The sequence below is a fragment of the Chelonia mydas genome, chromosome 1 (genome assembly GCF_015237465.2).
Source record: "Chelonia mydas isolate rCheMyd1 chromosome 1, rCheMyd1.pri.v2, whole genome shotgun sequence".
NCBI lineage: Eukaryota > Metazoa > Chordata > Testudines > Cheloniidae > Chelonia > Chelonia mydas.
In genome coordinates, this window is record NC_057849.1 from 229,745,226 (window position 1) to 229,770,065 (window position 24,840).

General features: G+C 42.8%; 1 protein-coding gene across 2 annotated transcripts; it reads right to left on the reverse strand.

Moving 5' to 3' along the window:
- Positions 1–1,001: 1,001 nt before the first annotated feature.
- Positions 1,002–21,932, reverse strand: LDHB (lactate dehydrogenase B). Of its 2 annotated transcripts, none has more exons than XM_007071193.4 (8): positions 21,773–21,932; positions 17,934–18,065; positions 10,357–10,474; positions 9,543–9,716; positions 7,179–7,352; positions 5,684–5,801; positions 2,086–2,209; positions 1,002–1,367 (listed from the first exon to the last, which is right to left on the reverse strand). In XM_007071193.4, exons 2-8 carry the CDS (start codon positions 18,057–18,059, stop codon positions 1,200–1,202), a joined length of 1,002 nt encoding a protein of 333 aa, XP_007071255.1. In that variant the 5' UTR covers positions 18,060–18,065; positions 21,773–21,932; the 3' UTR covers positions 1,002–1,199. The 2 variants fall into 2 exon arrangements, with proteins under 2 accessions (XP_007071255.1, XP_043394701.1); XM_043538766.1 differs by lacking the exon at positions 21,773–21,932 and adding an exon at positions 20,401–20,901.
- Positions 21,933–24,840: the final 2,908 nt, after the last annotated feature.

Sequence of the window (24,840 nt, forward strand, 5' to 3'; positions counted from 1 at the left end):
CTCACTTAACACTGTTTGTCCCAAAAGTCCATTCTTGTCTGGCACATTGTTCAGTATTGTCCTCTGAAGTTCAAAACACTTCCCAGAGTTCACATTACATCAGCCCCCCAGAGAGGTGACACATAATACCGTCCCACAATACCTAACCTTTGCATTAATGTAAGACTCCAGAGATACTTAAACTTAATTCAACAGTGTCTCAAGGATACTGCAGGAAACTGCATGATCTGTCACACTAATCACTTCTACTTTCTAAATGTTCACACTGCTTTGTCCAATATAGCACATCTGAAACAATGTTGCCCACACGATTTTAGCATCCAAAATCTAATTAGAGATTAAGTGCCCAACTCTGCCTGTTTTATATGTTAAGGGAGAATTTGGTCTCAAATCCTTTATACTTATACTCTATGAAGGCTGGAATTCTGGTTTTCAAACAGCATAAAACACTGATATTTAGTTTTAGTAATTCTCAAAGACAGAGGCCACTAAACAGCACACAAGATTTAAAGTAGGGATAAAAAGCAAATCAACAGTATCAGAATGTGATCGTTAAGGTTCAACATTTCACAACCAAAAATGTGCAACTGTCTGAGTATATAAAGCACCTGTTTCCAGCCTGATGGTTTGTGGAATATCAGACCAAAAATGTTATCAAAAGTACCTCGGGGTCACAGACTAGTGTTTTCAGGGAAACAAATCTTGAATTGAACACAGACAAATCCAGACCTCATTTTTATGGTTCATTTCTTGGGGAGGGATAGAGAGGGTGCCCTAATGAAAAGAAAATCTGGGAATGAAAATTTCCCTTGGTCAGTACTTGGATTTAGGAGAATGGATAATACCAAATGTTAACTCCTCCTCCTGTGTGAATTGAGTATCTTAGTAGGGATTGCCACACACACACACACACACACACACACAGCAAGACTGGAGAAAGTTTCCATGCATAGCTGGAAAATCATAACCACTGGAAATGAGGACTCTTTAGGAGAATGAAGCATGTTTGAAAGTTAAATTTTATTTGTTCATAAGGTCTTCACATTACAACAAGCATATGTTTAGTTGCTGTGGACAAAAGCTCATTTCACTTTTGGAAGATCAATGAAATATTAGCTCCAGAGATGGACAGTAACTAGAAAGCCAATATATGCACACTCTATGCAGTTTTTATACTGCTGGAAGTTAACATTCATAGATTACAGATCCTTGAGATCTTTCTGGATGCTCCACAATGTATCTGCACTCTTCTTGAGCTGAGCCACCTCTTCATCCTTCAGCTTTTGGTTGATTACGCTTGTTAATCCAGAGGCACTTAACACACAAGGAAGGCTCAAGAAGACTTCATTCTCTATGCCATACATGCCCTGCCACAAACAAACAGAAAGTAGATGAAACAGGACACTAAAAACCAAAATCTGCTTTCAGTTACATTGGCCTAAACCCAGAGTAAACCCACTGACCTCAGAGTTATTTTAGAGTTGCACCAACGTGACTGAACGTAGCATTTGCCCTTAGCTTGAAAATACAGCTAGTTAGAAACCCTTACAATAAAATGATTGGCATTCCTGAGATTGGCTTTGAGATGAAAGGAGCAACAGTTCAAAGTACCCACAACCTCTGCTCTGTCGGGGGACCTAGAGTTGGCTGGTGCAGCCCCCAAAATGTTGATTCAGCTCCCCTCCCAGACAACCTCTGCCAAGATCATATGGAGTCCCAGCTGGAATTTTAGAGTTATTTTCAAACCTTTGGGGCAAATCCTCCCTCAGATTCAGCTGCACTCCACCAGAGAAAATTTGGCCCACAAATTAAAATTTTGCACTGGGTAAAGGCAATACATTCTCTTTACAATTCCCGGGGGAGTGGGGGGAGAGGGGGGAGGAGGAGGAAGAAAGGTCATCTCAGTTAGTGGACTTCAAACCTACAATAGTAATTTCCATTATAATATTATCTCTAGTTCTTTTCAAGTTCATAGAGTAGTATCATTTTACAAGGATTCCTTCACCAAGAATTTAGCAAATTCAGTAGAGTCCATGCACATATAACAGTCATCATACCAGAATAAACTACAGCAGTCTCTCTTACCTTCACCATGGTTGACACTGGGTGAACCCGGCACAGATTTTTCAGCATAGACTCAATTAGATCAGCAACACTAAAGCCAATGGCCCAGTTAGTGTACCCTTTAAGTTTTATCACTTCATAGGCACTAAGAGAAAGGTGAAGAAGACACAATTATATATATTAAGGTGGCTTTCAAGACATTTTCTGAATACTACATCAGTCTTGAGGTAACGTTTTAAAATGGCTGAAGTACTGCAATACATTTAGTTATAGAACTTAATATCCTTACTCAATAATATTTTAGCACGGGGAGATGAGTGGAGTTTGCATAATCCATATTTTCAATATGTTAATCCAATTATACTAGTGCTAGGTATTACACAGTACGTATTCTAATAATGGTAAGAACAGGGTACTGTTTTGTGATGGTAAGCAGAGAATATAAAACACAGATTCTTTACTTTAGTCAATGAAATCATTGCAGCAAAGAATTGGAATGACACTGTCTAGCTAATAAATTTTATATATACATACACACAAAAACTCCTAAAAAGTCAACATCACACACTGAGTATGCACATATCAAACACACCAATATTTAATACTTTTAACCTTGGCGTTTCTGGATACTTTACAAAAGCATTCTCTTCATTTTATAAATGGGGCAAGTAAAGCAGAGAAGGGGTAAGTGACTTGCCCAACTTTATAAAAGGAAATCAAGGAGAGAGCCAGACACGGAATCCAAATTTTCTGACTCCAATTCTTCTACTCTTCCCACAGGACCATACTGTCTCCTGATAAACACACAAAAAGAAAAGGAGTACTTGTGGCACCTTAGAGACTAACAAATTTATTAGAGCATAGGCTTTCATGAGCTACAGCTCACTTCACTGGGTGCATACAGTGGAAAATACAGTGGGGAGATTTTATGTACACAGAGAACATGAAACAATGGGTGTTACCATACAGACTGTAAAAAGAGTGATCAGGAAAGGTGAGCTATTACCAGCAGGCAGGCGGGGGGAGAAACGACCTCTTGTAGTGATAATCAAGGTGGGCCATTTCCAGCAGTTTATAAGGACAGTAGGAGGGGAAATAAACAAGGGGAAAGGCTGACAAAGGAGGTGCTGTCGTCATCATGAATAGGTCAGAATATGAACAAAGGCTGCTAGGCAGCTCTCCAACACCATTTTCTACAAGCCATTACCCTCTGATCCCACTGAGGGTTACCAAAAGAAACTACACCATCTGCTCAAGAAACTCCCTGAAAAAGCACAAGAACAAATCTGCAGAGACACACCCCTAGAACCCTGACTAGGGGTATTCTATCTGCTACCCAAGATCCATAAACCTGGAAATCCTGGAAACCTGGAAATCCCCATCATCGCAGGCACTGGCACCCTGACAGCAGGATTCTCTGGCTACGTAGATTCCCTCCTCAGGCCCTACGCTACCAGCACTCCCAGCTATCTTCGAGACACCACTGACTTCCTGAGGAAACTACAATCCATCAGCGATCTTCCTGAAAACACCATCCTAGCCACTATGGATGTAGAAGCCCTCTACACCAACATTCTACACAAAGATGGACTACAAGCTATCAGGAACACTATCCCCGATAATGTCACGGCAAACCTGGTGGCTGAACTTTGTGACTTTGTCCTCACCCATAACTATTTCACATTTGGGGACAATGTATACCTTCTAATCAGCGGCACTGCTATGGGTACCCGCATGGCCCCACAGTATGCCAACATTTATATGGCTGACTTAGAACAACGCTTCCTCAGCTCTCGTCCCGTAATGCCCCTACTCTACTTGCGCTACACTGATGACATCTTCATCATCTGGACCCATGGAAAAGAAGCCCTTGAGGAATTCCACCCTGATTTCAACAATTTCTATCCCACCATCAATCTCAGCCTGGAGCAGTCCACACAAGAGATCCACTTCCTGGACACTAAGGTGCTAATAAGCGATGGTCACATAAACACCATGCTATACCGGAAACCTACTGACCGCTATTCTTACCTACATGCCTCCAGCTTTCAACCAGACCATACCACATGATCCATTGTCTACAGCCAAGCTCTATGATACAACCGCATTTGCTCCAACCCCTCAGACAGAGACAAACACCTACAAGTTCTCTATCAAGCATTCTTACAACTACAACACCCACCTGCTGAAGTGAAGAAACAGATTGACAAAGCCAGAAGAGTACCCAGAAGTTACCTATTACAGGACAGGCCCAACAAAGAAAATAACAGAACGCCACTAGCCATCACCTTCAGCCCCCAACTAAAACCTCTCCAACGCATCAAGGATCTACAACCTATCCTGAAGGATGACCCATCACTCTCACAGATCTTGAGAGACAGGCCAGTCCTTGCTTACAGACAGCCCCCCAACCTGTAGCAAATACTCACCAGCAACCACACACCACACAACAGAAATACTAACCCAGGAACCTATCCTTGCAACAAAGCCCGTTGCCAACTGTGTCCACATATCTATTCAGGGCACACCATCATAGGGCCTAATCACATCAGCCACACTATCAGAGGGCTCGTTCACCTGCGCATCTACCAATGTGATATATGCCATCATGTGCCAGCAATGCCCCTCTGCCACGTACATTGGCCAAACTGGACAGTCTCTATGTAAAAGAATAAATGGACACAAATCAGATATCAAGAATTATAACATTCAAAAACCAGTCGAAGAACACTTTAATCTCTTTGGTCACTCGATTACAGACCTAAAAGTGGCAATTCTTCAACAAAAAAAACTTCAAAAACAGACTCCAACGAGAGACTGCTGAATTGGAATTAATTTGCAAACTGGATTCAATTAACTTAGGCTTGAATAAAGTCTGGGAGCGGATGGGTCATTACACAAAGTAAAACTATTTCCCCTTGTTTATTTCCCCTCCTACTGCCCTTGTAAACTGCTGGAAATGGCCCATCTTGATTATCACTACAAATGGTGTCCCCCCCCCTTGCTGGTAATAGCTCACCTTTCCTGATCACTCTTGTTACAGTGTGTATGGTAACACCCATTGTTTCATGTTCTCTGTGTATATAAAATCTCCCCACTATATTTTCCACTGTATGCATCCGATGAAGTGAGCTGTAGCTCACGAAAGCCTACGCTCTAATAAATTTGTTAGTCTCTAAGGTGCCACAAGTACTCCTTTTCTTTTTACGGATTCAGACTAACACGGCTGCTACTCTGAAACTTGATAAACACACACACACACTGATCCTGTAAATCCTGCATTAGTCTTTACTCATATAGTTAGCTGTCCCATTTACGTCAATGAGGCTAATTCAGTGAGTAAGGACTATTCGTAGGAGAAAACACATGCTGGATGTGGCCCTGAAAGAGTTGGGGATCATCTACATACAGATGTTGCCCTGGTTTAACTGAAGGCATGATGTTAAACCATCTACTTAAACCAGTGTAACTTTATGTTTAGATCAGGTCTTCTTACATTTGCAAATGCAAACACCCAAATGAATGTGCAGTCAAGATCTATTGAAAGTGATTAAAGTGGAAAAAAAGTGCTTTAGACACTTGTAACATCATGCTCCACCTCATTCCCCATTCACTGTACCTGTCAACCACGAGTTTGTGGACTTCCTTCCAATTCTCACTGTCTCTGTCAGTACCCATGGCCGGGTTAAGCTCCTGGAGGGAAACGCCTGCCACATTCACTCCACTCCAAACAGCCACTGTAATACATGTCAGAGAGACTATGTAAGTTTCAGTTACGATTACAATTCCTCCCCACTCCACTTTGTTCAGGTTTTGGCCTTTTATTTGATAGGCAAAGTAGCAGCTAAGATGGTATTGTATCTGTTATTATTTCACTATACTGGGTTCCAAGAGCTCTGGTAGGTGAGAGGGGAAAATGCTATAAAATGATTAGCATCATATCTGTCAATATTTTAATTACAATGCTCTCTGCCCTTTGAAGGGTTAACAACTTGCTCTTAATATTTATTTTGGCTTGAAATCTGGAAGACAGTTTATAACCCTAGGAAATGGATATTTGCCCCACCTCAACTGTAACTCCTAAAAATGTATTTATTTTAGATACTGCTTTGGGAGGCATTGGCAAGGCAACAATAGAGAGAAATTAGTGCTTGTTGATCCACACAGAGGCACTGGGGTCTGCCTCCATGAAGGCTGCTCACTCATCCTCCTGTCTTGAGCATACAGAGTGGAACACATCTATCTACAAAGGAAGAGGATTCATGCGAGCCCCAGAATGGCAATTCCCTCATATAACACAAACTTCAGTGGCGAGGGAGAACTCATCCTCTGATCCATTAAGGTCCGGTGAACACTGATAAATGCGGGGAAGGGGGAAGCAGCCATACACAGAAGCAGTAAGTATAATCACAAAGTGTTTGCATACAATCAGCCAAATTCTGCCCTTCGTTATGGAACTGCATACTGGTGTCTGTAAACCCAGACGTGAGTCTTCTGTTTGTTATCATCTTTTATTATTATTCTCTTTAAATAGTATTGAGAAATATACACCAAAATACTGTTTGTATTTGACTTAAATCAGAACTTCTCAGCATTTTTGGTGATTTACAGTAATAGAAACTCTGCTGTTAACCTGCCGAGAATAAATATTGCAGTCTCAAAAGAGCGTTACTGAAATCACAGGCAACTACTGAGTGACCAGTAACTCAGGTTCAGCTTCAGACGGAAGAAAGAGTTGGTATTTTCAAAACAAGATTCAACTACATATCTTCCATTATTCTTTGAAAATCTCAACCACAGTCATTGTTATGGGACACAGAGGTTTTTTTATTTATATATTTATATATTTATAAAGGCTGGAATTAGTGGTTAGTGATCCATAATTTTACATAGACCACCATAAAAGAATATGAGAGGGGGAGTGGGTATGACATTAAAAAAATAAACAACTGTTCCATCATTTGAGAAATTAGATCTGGTACTCCCACATACACAGAAAACAGCTGACCAAGTATCAGCACGTACCAGCTCTTTCAGGACTTTCCACCACTTTCAAGGCATTAGCTATTTATCTGTGTTTTTCATTCCAAAAGACAGCAGACGTGTTTCCTTACCACTAGAATCACCATGTTCTCCTAAGATCCAGCCATGGCAGCTGGTGGGGTGAATGCCAAGTTTTTCAGCCATCAGATGGCGAAATCTAGCTGAATCTAGATTGCAACCACTTCCAATCACACGATGTTTGGGCAGCCCACTTAGCTTCCAGGTGACATAGGTCAATATATCCACTGGAAAAGAGAATAAAGACAATGAGGTGATTAACTTAGCCATATACAGACTTACTTATGAGTCAGACAAACAGAGTGTGCAGCTTGGTTCACTTGTATAAAGCATCTTGGGCCTAACCGGAGTAGAGGATAGAATAGCTTATCTCACTTGTGGAATCTTGGGGCTCTGTTTGCAATTATAAAAGCCATTTTTTAGGAGTTCACTGGAGGGTATGTCCTGGAGGTTAAAATCAGGAGACGTTTCTCCTCGGTATGGCTGGAAAGAAATTGGGCCCCGTGGGCACAGGAACTGAGTTAGGCTAGTTAAATATTCCAGGGAGTTTGTTGTGTTTGGAGATCTTGCCTTCCACTTGAGAATCTAACTTAAATGTGCCTCAAGTAAATGGATTTATAGTAAAACATATCTGAATTTTCAAAGGCACATTTCTTGTTTCATATAATTTGCAATATATTTTGTACATGAAAAACAAGATACTTCTGCATAAAACTGTGTCTTTGGACGAGGACTGCCTAATTTACAACACGGCACTAAGTGACTTCTATGGATTAGACTGTATGGTGCTACTATATTTTCAGGCAGCTCAAATTAAGAAGCTATTTGGGAATGGTCCAAAAAAACCTAAATACATAAACTAAAAGGGTAAAGGAACTAGAACAGTATCCGAGAAAGACAGGCAATGGTAATGACAAGTCCTGCCTTAGAACCAAATGACTGGACTTCAAAGGCCAATAATTTGTTTTGGGAGTTACATAACTTGCAAAACTCAGGTCCCAAGTGCCCGTAGTGCAGACATGGTGCAAGTTATTGCTGTGCAAACAACAGCCCATCTCCTGATTAGCCATGGCTGCACAAACAGCCACCAGGCAGATTACTCCTGATCCTGTCAGGACTCATCTACTCAAAACAGGGGGCAGAATGTCAGGGATATACATCCTAATCCATGTGGGCCAGGCAACCAGATCCACTGTACTGTACCATCATCCATAGTTCCAACCACAGAAGACGGGGAAAGTAGGAGCACTACAAGTTTGGTGAAAGCATAGGGCACAGTAAAAAAAAAAAAAAAAAAACAAACAAACAAACAAACAAACAAAAAAAACTCCACAACACATACTTCTCCTCTCCCAGCACTTTTTGGTGAGTGACAGCCAATTTAATCTTTGAATAACTTTTATAAATAGGAATGTGAAACTTTCATCTATATTAAGCTGTTATAGTTGGGTTTCACTTACTGAGGTAGCAGCTTAAAAAACATCAGCGCTTGTGAAATGGTACACCTCTGGCTCTAGAGAATATCTAACCTTACTGTAAGAATGCTATTATGACACCCTACTCCCATGCTTCCTAACTGATGGCACATTCTTGAGTGATGTATTGCTCAGCTTGGGTCTAAAGGAACCTGAGCAGAATAGCAGGCATAGCTTGTCGTTTCTCTCTCTCAGGTATTTCTGGTGTCTATAAATGTGGTATTAATGGCCAGCCTGGATCCTCCAGTGCAAAAGCTACAGTGTGAACAAAAAGCTTTTGTATCCTAATGCACTCTCTAGTACATATTTACTCAAATGCTTCTATTCTAACTTTACTTCCCCAGACAATCTCAGTAAAAGCAAAGTTAAGGAGTGTGCGGAACACAAATCCAGGATGTCTGAAGTTTGTCCTCAACGCACAAACTTTTCCTGAAACTATATTCAGGGAAATTTTTAATTTTACATTTCAGTATTGTGTTTGTGATCAGTCAATAATGTTAATACATTCTCAAGCTGGATTTGTCATTCAGACAGATAGCCATATCTTTGCATCTGGATGCTTAGGTGCTCATAAAAGCTATAATTAAACAAGTTAAAAAAAGGAATGATTGAAATTGTACTTTCTTTCACACTCATGGTTCTGAGCCAGGCTGCTTAAACTACCAGCAGCTTTTAAGCCAATATATGTAGAGCTCTGAAACATAATAAATGTCAGACAGGGTTTTCAAGCACAGTTCAAAGTCCTGCGTACACAGGGCAGCCACAGTAAATGTAAATCATGTTCGCATTTCACCACTAGTAGCAGTCACCACAGAACTCTCTCTATACAGAAGACACACACATTTCTACATACTTACTACTGTAACTAGGCAGAACTTCAAATTAAAGGCCAGTTCTACAAAACTCATGAATTCTACTTTGTAAATTAAAACACTGTTTTACCTGGGTTGGAAACCACAAGGATGGTGCAATTGGGACTATACTTGATAATCTGAGGAATAATAAATTTGAAGACATTCACATTCCTCTGGACCAGGTTCAGGCGACTCTCCCCTTCTTGCTGACGAACTCCTGCAGTTACTACCACAATCTTAGAATTGGCTGTGACAGCATAATCTATAGAGGAGAAGGGGAGAAAAATACAGAACACAGTTGAATAAAGTCACGTCAAGAGCAATGTGCAACTACAGACAGCTCTAAATAGCTCCACCTCTGTGTAAAATACTCTGGCCAGAAATGAAAAATGTTCAATCTCAATAGGTCCACACAATTTCTTAGGAGATGGTGTTGTTATCTACTGATCAAATCAGGACATAGAGATTTAGGGTTCTGGTCTCAACTTTGCAGTTCTGTAACTTTGGATAAGTCATTTAGAGCCTCTGGGCCTCAGCTTTCTCACCTATAAAATAAGGTTAGTATTTTCTCCACCTCTCAGGGATTCTGAAGTTTCTTTAATATCTGTTTTATGATTCTTGGTTGAAATCCATTACAGATGCACAGTTCAGTGTTAATTAGTGATGGGAAAAGGAGAAGTGATTTAGATTTTGAAAAATCGAAGTGGTTCCAGTTTTAGCGGAATGCCCCTCATTTGTTTAAATATGGTATCTGCTCTTTTCCCCTAAGTCTTAACCTAAACCTCAACTTTCACAGGTAACATCAAGCCCTGAGTTTGTTGCCAGAATGCAAGACCCTGAGTGTGTTCCCATTATTGTGTAAATTTACAGTATATCTGTATTTTAAAAGATTCCAAGTTTACCTTTGTCTGCCACAATCTTATGAGTTTGGAGGAACAAGCTCCCATGTTGCAGATCCATCATTTCTCCTTTTAGTTTGTCTTCCAAAACATCAACCAGAGCAAGCTCATCACAAAGACTCTGTGCGGGGAGTGGAGGGAATACAATATTGATATCACACAAAGGGCTCACTGTGTATTATTATATTATTGTTTTTCAAAGCTTCCTTTGTTGAGTTAAACTACATCATTACTTTTTATATGGAGCTCTTTATAGAATATATTGATGTCACACTCTGGTAAAGAATCTCTTCTGAATCACTAGACCAAAAATGGGAGCATGGGACAGGTCTGATGGTGAAGACACATAAAAACACTCTCCAGTAGCAAAAGTATTATAAACCCTTATTAAAGCACAGTAAAAGTTTACTATTCAGGTTACATTTCCCACTTCCCTGTTCAGAGGGAAAAGACACAAACCCTTATTCTGGAGCTTCCCCTTTGTCATTTAGGCACTACAAGATTTTAGGCTACGTCTACACTAGAGTCCTTACAGTGGCACAGTTGTACCGATGCACTTGCGCCACTGTCAGCTTGCTCATGTAGCTGCTCTATGCCAAAGGGAAAGTTCTCCCATTGACATAATTAAACCAGTGCCAATGAGGAGCAGTAGCTCTATCAGTGGGAGAAGCTCTCCTGCTGACATAGCACCATGCACACTCCCACTTATGTCGGCAAAACTTACGTTGCACAGGGGTGTTTTCTTCCACACCCCTGAGTGACATAAGTTTTGCTGACCTATGTGGGAGTGTAGACATGGCCTTAGTTATTTACTTAGAAAAATATGCTGAACTCTCTGTACTAGTTGTAAGAATTACATTCTGCTCTATATCCAAGCAAGACAGTATTTCAAGTATTTGCGCCAGATTTTTGATGGAAAACTCACATTGCTATCAGTTACCTCAAATTAACATTCAGTGACAGAATACTGCTTCAACCAGCTTAATCAAAGTTTTAATTAAAATTGGACACGGTCAAAAGTTTTCACAAAAAATATTCACCATATTTTGACCAGCTCTAAATCAGAACTGTTCCTAATTCTCCCGACCTGGACTGCTAAAACAGTGTCAATTTGTTAAACTTAAGTTCAGCCACATTTGGTTGTTGTCCAGCAGGGGGAGATTGGGAGATAGTTTCAAAAGTTCTCCCACTCCCCAAACTTTCAGAGATTTTGGAGGCGTGATAGACACTTTCTACTTCAATGACTAAAATATGAGATGCTTTTAGGATTTAATCTCCCTCTGGCAGATACACTTGGTTGTGGCAGTGGTGGTTTGGGTTTTCTGTTACTGTTTTGTTGTTGTTGTAGAAACTTTGGCATCACTTGTATAGCTTGTCATGCCAATAAAAGTATATTGAAACTCTGTTCAGGACTTCTCTCTACTACTGCCCTATGTGCCGAAGTCCATTTGAAAATGGGCATCTTAAGTCACCTGGGTGACTCTGAAAACTTTACCCTCAAGCAAGCATCTCTGTCTTGTCTGCTCCTCTTAAAATTGATAATAGGTTCCTGTATCATTATGAGGCTTGACTGGTTAGTGTTTGCAAAGTGATTTGAAAATAGAAAGACTTGAAGCAAACATAACATGACACTATCTATATTTTTAAAAGGCATCTCAAATTCAGTAACACAGAATATGTGTATTAAAATTTAAAAGTATGTATTTTAAAACCATGTTAGTTACAAATCACTTTATTTTATTGCACTCAGAGCAACTTCTTTCCACAGCCAATACCACCAACTATTGCAGGAAAATTCCAAGGGCTTGTACTTGAGTCTTGCTTCATTTTAAAAATCATTTGCAGGGCCAAACTCTGATCTCAGTTATATGAATGTAAATCAAGAATAACTCCAGTGAAGTAGGTTGATTACGCAGGTGTAAAACTGATAAAAATGAGTGAAATCAGAATTAGGCCTATAAAATCTACATCTACGTTCTTTTAAAGATCTAGGACATTTAGATACTTGATCTTGTGACCCTTTTTATCTTAGTAGACCCAATGAAGTTAGGAGCCAAATTCTTCTCTCATGAAACCAGAGTATATCTGGAATAGCTCCAATGGCTTTGCTGGATTGATACTGGTGTATTCTAGAGAGGAATTTGGCTCAATGGTAGCACTCACATAAATAAAGCCTACAAGATAAGACACAGATACAGCTTAAATTCTTTTACAAAAAGATATAGTTCACCTTTAAAGCTGTGGCAAAAGTATTTCAAGTTCTTCTGAAAGAGCACACAGGTCTCAATGACTTCTTATTGCTAACTAGAAGCAGAGGTGAAAAACACAACCTCCTTCAAGAATAAAATTAACACCACTCATGTGTATATTAAATGAGATGCTATACCAGAAAAAATGAACTCTGAACAATAATTTTAATAATGTCACATGGATGGTGATGAATTTGATTGCTAAAAAGAATCAAACTCATCGCACATACACCTGATTTTAAGATAATACTGGGTAAGTGCAAAATTTAGGCTACGGCTTAATTGAAGGCAGTATCCATTTTGTGAAGTCCAACAGTCTGAAAGTTCATAAAGCAAGGCACAATTAATAAGATGGCTCAACGCCCACCAACAGTTTGTTCCAAACATGTTTTTAAATTCCAAGTGGAATTTGTAAGGAAGAGATGCCAATTCTGAGCCAAAATGCTGGAGGCAGCCATCTTGATGAAAAGTGATGCCATTTGTTCCACTGACAGAATAGAAGCCCAGTGAAAGGGGCTAAATCCATCCAGCTATAAACTGGCTTAAAATTTGTAAGGGTCAATTTCTACCACTAGTTATGCACATGCAACTCACATTGACTTCAATGGGAGGGGCATGCCCGTGATTCCTAGGGTGGAATCTGATGCTGTAAAGAGCTCTTCTTAGGACTATAAACCAGTATGCATCCTTCTTTAATAAAGAGGTTAACAGTCACTTCTACTGGGTTCCCACTCTGCCAGTCTTACAGATATCATTGCTTTTCTAGCAAGAATGATGCTGAATTCAGATGGAGAAAGACAAGCACAATGTGTTGTTTTTTAAAAAAACATCCTGAGGATATTTGGTGATGAATTAATGATTTGGCATGACATTTCATACTTCCACATGACTGAACTGGTTTTCTATCACTATTGGTAACATGAAAAATAACTATAACTTTTTATTTATGACATCTGTGCATGGTTAATATCACTGTTTTCCTTGCATGGTACATCAGTTTCTCCCTTGCTGAGCAGTCTCTTCTAAACATCTACAGGGGAGGAGAAAAACCTTTGAACGGTTTTAAAGGAATTTTTAAAAAATACCCTGATGACATATTTCAGAGTAGCAGCCATGTTAGTCTGTATTCGCAAAAAGAAAAGGAGTACTTGTGGCACCTTAGAGACGAATAAATAAATGCTCAAATAAATTTGTTAGTCTCTAAGGTGCCACAAGTACTCCTTTTCTTCCTGATGACATACTATTTTAAAAGCACAGTACCAGAAACAGTGAATTTTCTTAAGTTTTTTTTTAAAGTCAAGTTAATAGAAGGTGGATCAGTATTTCCCCCCTAAAATCATGAATTAACTAGTGTTCGTCTTATTATATGTAGATGATATGAGTCCATTATCACAAACATCAGTGGGACTAAAGTGTATATTAAATGCATTTGGTTTATACTGTCAACAGAGGGCCTTTCGCTAAATTACTCCAAAACTAAAGTAAATGATTTTAGTTGAAGGTGGAATAAATGGAAGATTGATGGGCAATATATTCAACAAATTAGTTCTTTTGCCTACCTGGGTATCTGGTTCTCCGAAAATGGATTGTGGGATAAACATATTCGGGTAACAAAAGAGAAGGCCTCAAATTCAATGCAAACAGTGTTACATTACACCGGAACTCATGGGGACAACTTAATTGCACCAGCCTTTAAACTATTTGAGGCCAGGTGCGCACTGAATTTTTGTATGGCGGAGACATATGGGGATAGAATGATCCCACAGGACTAGAAGTGATCCAAAACAAATTTCTTAGGAAGCTTCTTCGTCTCCCAAATAATATCCTAGCTGCTCTTCTTAGAGCTGAGACAGGTATGATTTCTATTCTGTCCAAAGTGCAATACCGTAATATTAATTTTTGGCTTTGCTCTCATAGTATGCACCCACAGCAGTGTCCAAGGCTATACTTAGAGGAACAGATCAGTAGGGCCTGTTCATGTAAATTTCCTTGGTTAAAGTCCTCTCAGAATTGGGAATGATTAGATTTACATTTAAAAATGCGAAATCCCTAATCAAGTTGAGGTTAGAGGATATTAATAAGCACGGCAGTGGTTTCCATTACAAAGATGTCACCTTGGTTTCCCCTTGTTAACAGGATTCATGAGTATTCCAGATATTTAGACAATTTGTCCAATAGCAAATTAAGGAGGGCTTTTAGAGCTCTCCACTTTCAATCTATGCAGACAGCTTACTTAGAAGGCAGATATACTGGCACTGAGAAATGTACGCAGCTCTGGACAGGTAGAAGACTCACTCCATTATTTATTATATTGTAATTTGTATTTCCCTTGAGGTCAAAATGTCTATCCATGTTTTTGTTTCAGATGCCTTTTTCTACCACCTCTCAGAAAACAAAATATTTATTAGGAACTGGCAATGTATCTGTGATCCAAGTGGTTACCCTATTTGTGTGGTCAGCTGCTAAAATAAGGAAAAGGAAATTGACATCGTGATTATATGCTTTAATTGGCTTATGTTCTTTTTAATTCGTATGTATGGGTATTTCTGATATTTAAAATTCTGGATTTTGTTTTAAGTTTTACAGTAGTATATTGTATTTTTGATGCATTGGCCTATGGCTAAGTCACTGTTAATTATTAACTTCTCAAGTTAACTCTATGTCCCTTAAATACATTCTAAAGGTTTAGTGGTATGTGCATGGCTTTGGGCCCTGATCTTGTAAGCTATTCCATGCAGAAATGGCCTAGAGAGAGCAATTTGCAGGATCAGGTTCTTAGGGCCAGATATTTAAAGGTATTTAGAGGGATTTTCAAAAGGGCCTAAGCACCTGTCTTCATCTTTAAGTACCTATGTACTTTTCAAAATCTGACCCTCAATAAGTAAGACCCCGATTCAGAAAATGACTTAAGCATATGCTTAAATCTATCCCTACTGACTTTTATTGGGACTTAAGCACATTTAAATTCTTTCCTACAAGGGACTTTAGAGCCAAATTAATCTAAAGACCTAGATGCTTTAAGTTGCAGATAGGCATCTAGTGAGATTGTCAAAGTAATACAGGCACCTAACTCACATTGAAATCAATATTTTGGAAAATCCCACCAAATGCCTACCTGCATCTTTAGGTGTCTAAATATCTTTAAAAATCTGGCCCCTAGTTCCCAATTTATTTTTCAAATATAAATGAAGTAAGAAAAAAGGAAACAGCTACTTCCGAACTTCTGCCGACTAAAAACAAAGGGTCAAATTCTGAGGGCCTTACTGAGGGTTTAGTCCAGGGATCGGCAACCTTTTAGAAGCGGTGTGCCGAGTCTTCATTTATTCACTTTAATTTAAGGTTTCGTGTGCCAATACTACATTTTAACGTTTTTTAGAAGCTCTCTCTCTATAAGTCTATATATTATATAACTAAACTATTGTCGTATGTAAACAAGGTTTTCAAAATGTTTAAGAAGCTTCATTTAAAATTAAATTAAAATGCTGATCTTACACCGCCGGACCACTCAGCCTGCTGCCAGGACTCAGGCAGGCAAGGGGCCGGCAGCTAGAATCCCAGACTGGCAGCGAGATGAACGGGGCCAGCGGCCGGGACCCCAGACCAGCAGTGGGCTGAGAGGCTCAGCCCGCTGCCGGTCTGGGGTTCCGTCCGCCAGCTCCTGCCAGCCAGGGTCCCGGCTGCCGGCCCTGCTCAGCCCGCTGCCGGTCTGCGGTCCCAGCCCTGTCCACACAGAGTAGGTACCTACCTTCTCCCTGGTTCTGGCCCATTCTCTTCCTCTCTCTGCATTGAGATGAAGGTGGGAGTGCACTGAGAACAGGGCTGGGGGTGAAGGGGCAGGCTGGGGTTTGGGGTGCCGGGTCTGGCCAGGAGCTAGAATGAGGGAGGGGGCTCAGGGTTGAGGCAGGTTTGGGTGTGGAGCACTTACCTGGGCAGCTCCCATTTGGTGCGAGGGGTGCAGGTGGGAATATGGGTGTGTGTGTGCAGGAGCTCCTGTTTGGTGCTCAGGGTGGGGGTGGGGATGTGGGGGATGCAAGAGTCAAGGCATGGAGTGTGGGAGGTGCTGGAGTCAGGGCAGGAGGCTGGGGGGGCTGGGTATGTGTGTGGGGTGCTGGAGTCAGGGCTGGGCTTGTGGGGGGCTGGGATGTGTGGGGGGTGCAGGGGTGAGGGCAGAGGGCTGAGTGTGTGTGAGGAAGGTTCAGGGGTCAGGGCAGAAGGCTGGAGGTGTGGGCTGGGGTCATGGGGGTGCTCCCAGCCCCCTGCCCTGAGCGGCTCACGGCAGGGGGCTGGAGGGGATACGCCAATTCCACCCCCTTCCCCAAGGTCCCCGGAGCAGAGAGCGCGCTGCGGCTCCACTTTTCCCTCTGGGCTGTCAGCTGATCGGCCGCAGGGAGGGAGAGAAGGAGGGGCAGGAACCCTGCACGCTGGGGGAAGAGGCGAGGGGAGAGGGAAGCTTGCCTGCCCTGCAAGGAGAGAGCGGTGGGCAGAGAGGAGCGGGCCGGGCTGGGCAGGATTTTTAATTGCACGCTGCTGTCCCCGGCAGACAGCAGTGTGCCATTAAAAATTGGCTCGCGTGCCATCTTTGGCATGCATGCCATAGGTTGCAGACCCCTGGTTTAGTCAGTCCTTAAACAGGCAATGGGAGATCTGCCTGAATACGGGCAACAGGAAACCAGCATCATGATCTGAGAATTTGGCACTCAATTTTAGCTACTTTAAAAATTCTACAGTGAAAGTTGGACAACTAGGCAATAAGGGCTTAAACCAAAGCCTACTGAAGTCAATGGGAGTCTTTTCATTTGGGCCTTGAATCAGGCCCTGGATGAATGAAGAACGTAGTAAGTTGAGTGTGTATAGTTTTGGTGTCCACAGCACATTTCACAATGATCTCTGGTCTGTCTCCATTTAAGTTCCTTCCCCGCTCTGACAGCCCTGCTATCAAGTAGCGGACTCTGGAGTCATTTCCCAAAGGCCTGAAACGTTGGAAGAATCAACAGCAAAAAAAGTTTGGCAAGGTGTTGCAGACCCATTGTACACAAAGCCAACCTGGCGGCCTGCAACGTAGGCAGCTTTGGAAAAGGATAATCAGACCTTTTCCTGAACATGAGACAACTATAAGAGTCAGAGAGGAGAGAAACTGGAAACAAACACAAGGAGAAGATGAGCCTCACATGGAGCAGAGGGGCTCATTTAGGAGGAATGTACAGAATTAATCAGACTGTTCTCACATTAGTCTGTCATATTTATCTCCATTTTCACACAAAGAAGTCAATCAGATTTTGTAGCACAATAAAATTCCGATTACTTTCACTCCATATTGTTCTTGAACTATACCTTTCCAAGAATGCTGATGGCACAGGCCATTCCAACTTGGCCAACCCCCACTACAGTGATCTTATTGTTAGGGTGGGTGGATTCTGCTGCAACTGGTGTAATCAGTTTCTCTTGTAAAGTAGCCATTGTATTCTGCAAGAAAAGAGAGACATACAAAACCCTATAGATTAAACCCAATTACATTTCCCAAGTTCTTCATATTAAAAATAGATAGCTACTTTAGCTTCCAACGCTGAAATTTACAAATAAAAGTGCCATATATAGATATACATCTCCAAGTTACTGACAACAGTTGTTTATATAACCAACTAGGCAGACGCATGAGCATTGCTGGCATTGTCCAATTCCATTTCAAAAATTACACTCTACCCACCTAAAATTGTCACTTTAATTTCATTTGGATACAATGTACTTTTTCCTCTCTATATGCACTGTTGCTGTGAGGTGTTAAGACAGCTGCTTTGTGATAGCTGCATTTCAGTGGTGGGTTAAGAACTACTTATAAGTTTGTAAAAGCGGCAAGGAGTCCTGTGGCACCTTATAGACTAACAGACGTATTGGAGCATAAGCTTTCGTGGGTGAATACCCACTTCGTCGGATGCATGTTTATAAGTTTGTAAATCTTTTGAAACCTTCTGGATGGAAGGTACTGAATAAATACAGGTTTCAGAGTAGCAGCCGTGTTAGTCTGTACTCGCAAAAAGAAAAGGAGTACTTGTGGCACCTTAGAGACTAACCAATTTATCTGAGCACAAGCTTTCGTGAGCTACAGCTCACTTCATCGGATGCATAAAGTGGAAAATACAGTGAGGAGATTTATATACACACACCCATTTTTTCATGGTCTGGGTGTATATAAATCTCCTCACTGTATTTTCCACTTTATGCATCCGATGAATTGAGTTGTAGCTCAGGAAAGCTTATGCTCAAATAAATTGAATAAATACAGTGCCACTTACTTAAATGGCTCCCTGCTGCTCCCTTCATTCCAAATACATGGCAAGTCTTTTTTGCCTTTGTGGCTTGATGTAGAAATGTTAATATTTCAATCCATTTGCATATAATAAACTGTGCTAGAACTGAGCTAACATGGCATTCATTTTTATTTAGCATCAGAGACCTCCTTTGCTCAACCTGTAAGTTAGCACCACTAAGACTTGTCTTTTATCCTCTGATTCTCTCCCATCGCTCCCCTTCCCACACCAAATATTTAAAGACAGCCTCTATATTAGGTCCCTATGTTTTGTAATCACATACACACACTCCAATATATATTTGCAAACAGTGACCCTGGTCCTACAAGCTTCTCCATGAGGGCTGACTCCTGCCCGTGCATGAAGCTCCAGCGATGACAACAGGGGATTGGAGCCAGAATTTGTAATTGTGGTTGATCAACTAGATATCTAGGTGACTTGTGTATCAATCTGTGCCAGTCCATGGAGGTAAGTAAAAAATTGTGATTGCCCAAAAGATTTGGAGACCCAAAAATTAGCGATTGCTTTGGAAAATTTGTCCCAATGCTCATGTATTTCTCTTGATCCACATGCAAGTCAAGGGCAAAACAATCTTAAAATCAGCTAATATACTAGAGGCAAGAACTCTTGCATCATTTCAATTCTCAATGTACAATGTTCAAGGAAGTATTTCCTACGGCATACTGGGAATCAGAGGGGGGAAATGAAACCAGACAAAAATATTCATGATACAGAAACAGTGTTGTTTCATTCTCCATCATATGTTGCAGAAATTGAATGAGTCAGAGGTTTACTAGAAGAGAAAGGATGGTTTCCTGGTTAAGGCATCTGAAGGCTGCCCTGGAGAACTAAATTCTATCCCAGCCTCTGCCACAGAGCTTCTGTGTGATGCTGGGCAAGTTGCTTAAACTAACATTCTCACAGGTGGTCACTATATGCATGTCCCTCATTTTCTGCATGAGCAACATGAGACATGTGGTCCCAAATTTGCAGAAGCGCTGAACACTCACAACTGCAAGTAAACGTGACTGGAGCTTTTTTGAACATTATCAAATGCAATAAAAATGCCAAATACTCTGAAAAAAATCCAGCCCTATGTATCTCAAAATGGGTACCCAAAATTAGTGAGCATTTTTGACAATTTTGGCCTTAACCTGTCTGTGCTTCAGTTCCCCATCTGTAAAATAGGGGGAACAACACCAGCAAATCTCACAGGGCTGTTGTGAAGATAAACTCACGAGTGTTTGTAAAGCATCTGATTGTACGGTGAGAGCACCACAGAAACACCCAGCAGGAAATTAATAATGTAGTGTTCAGTGCAGAATTTGGACGGAAGGCAGAAAATAAGGCCTGAGGCCCAGCTACCCAGTCCCTGAATGAGGCCTGGGGGAAAATAGTATGTGACCACGTAACTAAAGACTGTCTCATAAGGCACTGGGACAAGGGGGCTGGATTGCACAGGCAATCTTAATGTTGCCCTTTTCTAACTTTACCAAAGGGGTGTCCTGTTGGTTTTTGATCGTTCCCCCCCCCAGCATAGGACCCGCGAGCTCTTCGGGGCAGGATCCGTCTGCTCAGAAAGGACCTAAATGCCCCAAACGTGCCATCCCAGTGACGCTGGAGGGGGGAGGCGAGGCGGCAGCGGGCAGTCAGGGTGGGAGCGGGGGCCACAGGCGTTTCAGCGGCTGGGGCAGTCAGCTCAGGAAGGGTGGAGACGGCCGCTGGCCTCCTGAGTCACGCAAGCCGGGGCGTGAGTCACGGCAGGATGCGGTTTGCTCTGCGCCGCGCCGGCTCTCGCCATGCCCACAGCGCCTGGAGGCGGCGTCCTCAGCCCACGCTTCGGCTACGGGATCACGTCTTACGGCTCCTCTTTGGTGTAGCGGGCCTGGGCTGCTGCTGCCGCCGCCTCCCCCCCAGACCCCAGGACTGCGCTGCGCGGGCCCGGCCACGCGCCAGGAGGCGGCAGCGGCAGGAGCGGATCCGCCCCGTGCGCGCGCAAACGCCAGCCCATCTCTCACTCCTTCTACCCCCCCCCCACCCGTGCGCGCGCCCGCCCGCCCGCCAGTGGGCTGTGGGCGCGGGTGAGAAGCGACAGCTCGGGCGGCTCAAGGGCACGCGGCTGGTCCCCAGATCGCTCCACGTGCAGCGGCGCCGAGCGCCCTCGGCACAGCCATCCTTCCCCGCCCGCAGGTGGGGGGAGCGCCGGCGTGTTAGCCGGGTGCAGCGGGGTCTGAAGGAGAGACACCCCGCCCGTAGCCAGGCGCTGGGGGGGCCCTTCAGGCGGGGCTCGCTGCTCCGGCCTCTAGGCCAGCAAAAAGGGGCGCCGGGGGGGGGGGGGGTATTTTCTTTTCCATGCCGTTCCACACACACACACACCCATCCTGGGAGGGAGACACTGCAATGCCATGAGAAAAGCGACCCGTCACCTCCATGATCCATCCTCGCAGACAGCAAGGGGGAGGGAATTTGGCAAAGAAACTGCACCCTTCCCGAAGGGCTCAGTGTTAACCGGGCCTTGTGCAACGGGTGGGTCTGTTGCCTGCATCCCATTGCTCTTTAAATAGCAGCAGCGCTATACTGCAAAGGAGAGGCGACCGCCCCCCCCTCCTCAAAGTGGGATCCCATCCTGCTGCCACCCCATCAAGCGGGCCCTGCGGCTACAAAGGAGCAGGGGAGGGACAGTGCAGCAATGCACAAGGCAGAGGAGAGCCTGACCCTCAAAAGCTGGGGGTTGAGGGGGCTGTACCCCGCCTAGAGGCCCACAAACCAGGCCCGATAAAAGAGAAAAGGGGGGCTTCGTCCCTTCCGTTAAAGCCCCTCCCCCCACGAGCAGGGGCCAGCGCAGCCGTACGGCGCGATACCCACCTGTGTGGGGATGGCTCAGCCAGGCTGGGACAGATGGCGCAGGAGGGAGCCGGAGCAGCAGCAGCGTGCGTCGTGCGGAGCTAAGACAATGTCAGCCCCGGCCGCAAGGGAAGAAAGAGGCGGACCCTGCCCAGCTGCTCGGCGTCGTCTCCTCCGGTTACGCTATTGTGATTGGAAACCCGAGCGCTGCCCGCCCCCAGCCTCACTCAATCCCCTTCAAGGACACAGGCGCACGGCTGCAGCCTCCCGCCACGTCCCGGCCCCAAATGGGCCAGCCACTACTTGAGTCACTTTCAGGAAGGGGAAAGGAGGACTTCTGGCACCTTAGGGACTAACATATTTATTTGAGCAGAAGCTTTCGTGAGCTACAGCTCACTTCATCGGATGCATGAAACCTTTCAGGAAGGGGGTTTGGTCGGCGCCCGCAAGGCTGCACAGTGCGGCTCTCTCAAGCCAAAACTTTTCAGCTGCAGAGCGAACCTCTAACCTCTCTGCTGCATGAATGAGTCTTTATAAACCCGGTCCCTACCGCACACCTATTAGAGCGCATCCACAAAACCAGTTTGTATGACCTCCAACGTCAAACCCGCCCTTCCTTCCCCCTCCTCCTGCAGTCTCTCCTTCATTCTGGCTTAACCTTCAACTAGCTTTTTAAAAAGCCTCTTTCTCTTGTGACAAGTAACTTCACAGGGTAGCAAGGAACTGCGACAGCAACAGGGCTTGCCTGCAAAATCCAGCTACTAACAGGGTCCCCATCCCTACACTATCCGTGCCTTAAGCACTAATAAATGGATCATCAGGACACGGCTGCCCGAGAGGGAAGTATTACCATCCCCATTTTACTGATGGTGAAGGGAGGCACAGATTGATTAAGTGATTTGCTCAAGGTCACCCAGAATGGTTGTGGCAGAGGCAGAAACTAGCTCTAAGTCCCAGGCCAATGCCTCAATCAGTATCTATTAGTATTTGTATTCCTGTAGTGCCTAGGGGATTCCAGCTGAAATGTGGACCCTGTTATACTAGGCACTGTACAACCATTAAGAGACAGTGCCTGCCCTATCCAGGTACCTCTGATGGCCCCCTTCACATAGTTTCTGATTGCCTCAAAAGTATTATTGAATTTCTCCTCCCAGCATGCTGGTGAAGTGAAGTATTATCCCTATTTTCAGAGGGAGATCTTAGATTATGTGACTTGCCTAAATTCACACAGGATGGCTTTGGCAGAGTAAGGAATTTAACTACTGCAGTGCCTAAACTCTAAGACTATCCCCTGGTTCTCCTATTGCTTTTCCTGCTGTAATAGGTTAGCCTGTTCACACCACAGCTCTGTTTCTGACAAATGTTACGGCATGTCCCAGCACAGTTTACAACTGTGGCCTGACCATTATATCAGAGGAATGCGTTAATTTGTGTTTTGTGCTGTCCAACTTGCTATATAAGCTTCTTGGGCAGGGAATCTGGTCATCCTCTATGTCTTGTAAAGAATTAAGCACATCAGCAGCTCATTGAATAATAAAAAAGTAAATCACTGTAGTAATATGAGATGCCTTGCCACTGGGTTACATTTTTGTTCCCACATAGGAACAAATGCAGTTGTATTTTTCATGCTAATAGATACCTGTTTTTACCACTACTGGTCAAAAGAGGACAGGAAGTGTTGCACTGAAAACTCAGCAATATCACTATATTGGAACCAGAAGGGTCCAATAGATACAAACATTTGCATTCTTCTCCAAACACTATTTTCTCTCATGTTCTTTACTTGGTGGAGTAGCTTCTCCTTTCTATGCTTTGAGAGGCGGGACGGAGGGGAGAGCACAGCACTTAATAACATACATTGCCTGTGCCTAGAGGAGATGAGACCTTGGATTCCTATTCAGGCATAACTACTTGTGAGTGAGTAATGAGCACGGGCTTTCAGACTTCTCCTCCTATTAAATAAGACACCAGAGTAAAAGTAGATGAATTTATTCCTCTGTGTAAATATGTTGCTTGGCATAGCAAATGATTCCACTGAGCAAAGGAAAAACATTGTGCCTTTCCAGGTGGTATATGGGGTGGTTTAGATGAAAAAATAATCAGACCATTCAGTATTCAGTGCTTGAACTGCTGCTTCTGGCTTTCTGAAATAAAGCTATGAATGAGTTACATCAGACAAAAAAAAATAGTGGGAAAGGCGGTGAAATGCCAGACAAAGAAAATGATATTTTAGATAAGCAAAAGTGAGAAATGGATAATTGAACTTTAAGGAAGTAGGATATAAGAGGAATAGGAGGGAGGAGAGATCAGACCAAGATGGCTCTGGATCAAAACCAGTTTGCTGGTGCACATCAAGTCTGTGTATTTCTACTGTCACCCTATGAATATTCACCACTAGATTGTAAATTCTTTGGACCAGGGTCTCTTCTTATTCTAAGCACAGCACTGGCGGTCAATAAAACAATAGTAATGAAACAGAAGAAAAATATGTCACATGCCAGTCAACCATTAGCAAGACCTTAATGGTTTTGGAGGGGACAAAGATTTATTATAGATATTTATTATATTGGTACTTAAAGGTTCCAAAAGAGATTAGATGCTCTATTGTGCTCAGCACTGTACATACACATAGAATAGACAGTCCATGCCCTGAAGAACTTATAACTAAATAGACAAAAATAGAGTCAGAGAAATTTTTTACTGATGGAGAACTGAGGTACAGAGAGATCAAATGTGACTTGCCCAAGGTCAAATACGGAGTCTATGACTGATCATAGTTTCAAAGTCCAGATTTGGGTTTGGCAGTCTGTTCATTTTTGATGGAGTACCGTTTTTAAGAAAAACACTCCAAGGTTCAGGGGACACAATTCAAATAAATTTGACTGCTAGCCTTCAGACAATTAGAACATTTGCGGGGTGAGGGAAGTATTTGAAATACTTGATTTTGCCTCTACATCAGCTTAATGTTTATTTTGTATATAAAGCCCTTAGTAATCTAGGCCTGAGATACTTCAATAACTGTATTTTCCCCTTGACCTTCTAAGGCAACTGAAGGCAAATGGCATTTTATTGCTCTTTTCCTCACCTGA